Genomic DNA, 5000 nt, shown 5'->3' on the forward strand with positions numbered 1-5000 from the left:
AGAAAATGATGAAACTTTAACATCTGATTAAATTATTAAATCTATTAAAGGAACATTTATTATCCTGCTTTTATTTTATTAATAATAAAAAACTTCAAGTTAAAAAACCGCCTTCAAGGTTTTACTGCTGAGTCTCTGCTACTGATTATTATTATAACCTATAATATAATAAATATAATATAATATAATATAATAAAGAGATAATAACTGATAATAAAACGCTTTAATCATATTTATATATTTGAAGTTTGCAGCGTTATGAGAGGTTTATGGTTTATTAAACATTTGAGTTAAATCAGATTTAAACGGAAGAAACAAACATATTAAACATTTAGAGAAGAAAAGTCTAAAATATATAAACTATAATAATATATAATATAATATATATTAATAATAAAATAAAATCCTTCAGTTTAAACCGAACTGAAGGTTTTAGCGCGAAGTTATGAATCAGAAACATTAAAGATTAAAACTTTAATATAAGAAGAAGTTTAACAGAGAAACGATGAATAAGATCAAATGTGAGTTTATCATCTAAATAATAATTATAATTATAATAATTATAATAATTATAATTATAATAATGATGATGATGATGATGACGTCACTGCAGTTTAAACGTTGCGTAATAAATCTGGTTCTGGGATGTTTGGGTCTGTTTGCTGCTGCAGGATCATCATCATCATGCAGCTTTAACTTAAATATATAAATATATAAATATATAAATATAGGCTATCAAATATAAATACATTAAATATAATAATAATATGAACACGTGACCGTTTGGAGTAAAACACGTTAAAGCTGCAAAATGTCACGAGGCTGTAAAAAAGTAAAAAAAAGCTGATTTATGGTTTTAAAATGATTCGTGTGTGTGTGTGTGTGTGTGTGTGTGTGTGTGTGTGTGTGTGTGTGTGTGTGTGTGTGTGTGTGTGTGTGTGTGTGTGTGTGTGTGTGTGTGTGTGTGTCGTGAGAAGCTTTTTAATGAAAGAGAGAAAAAAACTGATGATTAAAATAAAAAGGATAAAAATCAGCATTGATCAGATTTATTAGAGATGACGTCATCATCTTAAATATAAATATAACATTAAAAACAAACCGGAAGGATCAAATAAATAAAATAATATTAATCTCTTTTCTTTCTGCTCCGGATTCAGTGTGATAATAAAATGATTAATAATTATATAATATTATAATTTATCATCTTAAATCTGAATTATCTTTTATTTTATATTAAACACGTTTCACTTCCGTTTTATTCATTATTATAATTATAATTATGATTATTGGTTATTTTTATGTGTTCAGGCTGTTTAACTTAAAACTCAAATAATAAGACAAACGTTACGTCATTAATTTAACAGATATTAAAAGAAGAAGAATAAAATATAAACTATAATAAAACCAGAAAATATTAAAACCTATAAGAGTTTTCCTTCTTTTAATTCTTCTCTTTCTTTTTTATGAGTCACATTTATTCCTGATTTTAATTTATATTATTTTATTTATTTCTATTTATAACCCAAACATCACCTCATGTAATAATAGAAGACGAGTTATAATAAATCTGATATAATAAGATTTAAATAGTTATTCCTGCTTTATCATTACTATTATTATTATTATAATAAAGCAGGAATTATTATAATATCATATTATTATTATAACATTAAAAATCTGATTAAATAAAAACTATAAAAATGGAAATGAAGAAAAGATTTGAGCAAAAAATGAAGAAAAAGTGACTCAAATCAAAACTGCTGAGAAAGAAGAGCCCTTAATAAAACTTAATAACTTATAATAATGTTTAATAAACTTATATTAATATATAATAAAGTATATTAAGAGCTGCTGGAGGCCTGCTGGAGGAGGTCTGGCTCACCTTGGAAGCGGTGGCCCAGGTACCTGCTGCGGAGCACCCAGGGGTAGAAGCTGAGCGCGTGCTCCCGGTGCTGCGGGCTGAAGAAGCTCTGCGGGGGGGGCGGGATCTGCAGCGCGTGCAGCGGGAGTCCTGCGGGGCTCTGCGTGCTGTGCGTCCCGGGCTCCTGCAGCACCAGGTCCGGCCCGGCTGATGCGTATAAAGTCCTGCCGCCGCTGCCGGACTGGAAGCAGGAGCCGAACACCCCGGCGGCCGGGTGCAGGGAGTCCGGGAAGCGGAGCGCCGTGGGCCGGATGGGTTCCTCCGCGGAGCCGCTGAAGCTGCTCGGATCCTTCCCCACCAGAGACTCGATGGTGAAGCATTTCTTATTATTGCTGCTGTGCTGGAACATTGTGAGGAGGAAGATGGTGAAGGGGAGGGAAGGGGGGGGCGACCAGACCAAGAAGAGGAACAAAACGGCGTCCGGTTAGTCCAGATTCGTGGAGCTCAGGAGGCTCAGAGACCCAGATCCCCCCGGAGAGCCATGCCGCTCCCCTGCTGCAAGAACCGGGCTAGATCCTGATCTCTGCACCTGGACGCGGAGCAAGTCCCTCTCACCTGAGTCCGGGGCGGTGTCAGGGTGTCCTCGCGCCTCCTCTGCTGCTGCTGCGCGTGCAACAAGAAGAAATAAAGAGAAAGAGAAGAAGAAGAAAATGTGATAAAGTGTCCTGGAAGTGTCCGGAGAGCAGCGGGGATCCTGGGAGCAGGTAGCCGGGAGAGAGTGCAGGGCGGCCGGGCAGCGGGGCTCTGAGCAGTCGGTGCGTCCTCACTCCTCCTGCCGCCTCGCGCTGGAGTCTGAGCCGAGCTGAGACTCTCTGTCACTCACACACATACCTGCTGCTGAGGTGTGCTGAGCATGCGCAGTGGCCTCTCTCACACCCCCCCCCCCTCCCTCCCTTCCCATGCCAACAGCCATTTTGTTATAATAGTGGATGACGAAGAGGAGGAGGAGAGTGTTAAAGGTGATGATGATGATGATGAAGATGAAGATGAAGGTAGTTAATTATTAATACCTGTAAGAAAACATCATATTCTAATTTATAGGTTAATAAAGTTTAATCAGTTTGACCTCTAGTAACCTTTAGAGTCAGTAACCGGAAGTGTTGGTAAGATGATGAATTCATAAATCAGTTAAAATCTACATTTAATATTTTATGGGTTTAGAGGAAGTCAGACTGAATGCTGCTGAGAATGTCAAATGGTGTAACCACAAAATGTCAAATGGTGTAACCACAAAATGTCAAATGGTGTAACCACAGTAGAATGATAGATATTAAATATGTGATCAGCTACAGTGTGTTTAAGTGGACTTATACTGATAATGACTTCATTTAAAACACGTAAATGTTTCCTGGTCTCCATGGTAACCAGATGAAATGTAATATTTAATGTCATTATTTCCTTCCTTCCTTCCTTCCTTCCTTCCTTCCTTCCTTCCAAAGTTTTTATGGTTACACCACTTGGACATTTTTGCCATAATCCTCTAATATATTCTCCTTCCTTCCTTCCTTCCTTCCTTCCTTCCTTCCTTCCTTCCTTCCTTCCTTCCTCCCTCTCTTTCCTTCCCTCCTCCCTTCCTCTCTCCCTTCCTTCTGACCTTCCTTCCTTCCTTCCTTCCTTCCTTCCAAAGTTTTTATGGTTACACCACTTGGACATTTTTGCCACAATCCTCTAATATATTCTCCTTCCTTCCTTCCTTCCTTCCTTCCTCCCTCTCTTTCCTTCCCTCCTTCCATCCTCCTTCCTTCCTTCCTTCCTTCCTTCCTCCCTCTCTTTCCTTCCTTCCTTCCTTCCTCCCTCTCTTTCCTTCCTTCCTTCCTTCCTCCCTCTCTTTCCTTCCCTCCTCCCTTCCTCTCTCCCTTCATTCTGTCCTTCCTTCCTTCCTTCCTTCCTTCCTTCCTTCCTCCCTCTCTTTCCTTCCTTCCTCCCTTCCTCCCTTCCTTCCTTCCTTCCTTCCCTCCTTCATTATGAACTTTCTGATTTTATTTTATTTTCCTCTGAATTGTGAATAAAAGCTGATTTTATTATTTTATTATTTTATTGTTTAATTTATCTGATAAAGATCTGATTATTAAACATCATTTAAATCTAAACTTTGATTCAGTTTAAATCAAATTATCCTAAAAGTTAAAAAAAGTTCATAAAACACAATGTTATAATAATTAATTCATGTGTGTGTGTGTGTGTGTGTGTGTGTGTTAGTGTGTGTGTGTGTTAGTGTGTGTGTGTGTTAGTGTGTGTGTGTGTTTTAGTTACTGTGTGTGTGTGTGTGTGTGTGTTTTAGTTACTGTGTGTGTGTGTGTGTGTTGTAGTTACTGTGTGTGTGTGTTTTAGTTTCTGTGTGTGTGTGTGTGTGTGTTACTGTGTGTGTGTGTGTGTGTGTGTGTTACTGTGTGTGTGTGTGTGTGTGTGTGTTACTTTGAGTGACAGATCAATTGAAACAGAACAAGACAATTGACCCTGGAGGTCAAAGGTCAGAGGAAACCTGTCACCTGTCTGTCTCCACCTGTCTGTCCTCACCTGTCTGTCTCTACCTGTCTGTCCTCACCTGTCTGTCTCACCTGTCTGTCTCTACCTGTCTGTCCTCACCTGTCTGTCTCCACCTGTCTGTCTCACCTGTCTGTCCTCACCTGTCTGTCTCCACCTGTCTGTCTCCACCTGTCTGTCCTCACCTGTCTGTCCTCACCTGTCTGTTCTCACCTGTCTGTCTCCACCTGTCTGTCCTCACCTGTCTGTCTCCACCTGTCTGTCCTCACCTGTCTGTTCTCACCTGTCTGTCTCACCTGTCTGTCTCCACCTGTCTGTCTCCACCTGTCTGTATCTCACCTGTCTTTCTCACCTGTCTGTCTCCACCTGTCTGTCCTCACCTGTCTGTCCTCACCTGTCTGCCTCACCTGTCTGTCTCCACCTGTCTGTCTCACCTGTCTGTTCTCACCTGTCTGTCTCACCTGTCTGTTCTCACCTGTCTGTCTCACCTGTCTGTCTCACCTGTCTGTCTCACCTGTCTGTCTCTACCTGTCTGTTCTCACCTGTCTGTCTCACCTGTCTGTCTCCACCTGTCTGTTCTCACCTGTCTGTCTCA

At 39.9% G+C, this 5000-nt stretch overlaps 1 protein-coding gene across 1 annotated transcript; it reads right to left on the reverse strand.

Annotated features, from left to right (window-relative positions):
• Nucleotides 1–1841: 1841 nt before the first annotated feature.
• On the reverse strand, nt 1842–2270 carry LOC128362865 (homeobox protein EMX1-like). Its single transcript, XM_053323718.1, has one exon. The coding sequence runs from the start codon at nt 2268–2270 to the stop codon at nt 1842–1844; it is 429 nt and encodes a 142-aa protein (XP_053179693.1).
• Between the last annotated feature and the right edge of the window lie 2730 nt (nt 2271–5000).

Source organism: Scomber japonicus, chromosome 8 (assembly GCF_027409825.1).
Source record: "Scomber japonicus isolate fScoJap1 chromosome 8, fScoJap1.pri, whole genome shotgun sequence".
Classification (NCBI taxonomy): Eukaryota; Metazoa; Chordata; class Actinopteri; order Scombriformes; family Scombridae; genus Scomber; species Scomber japonicus.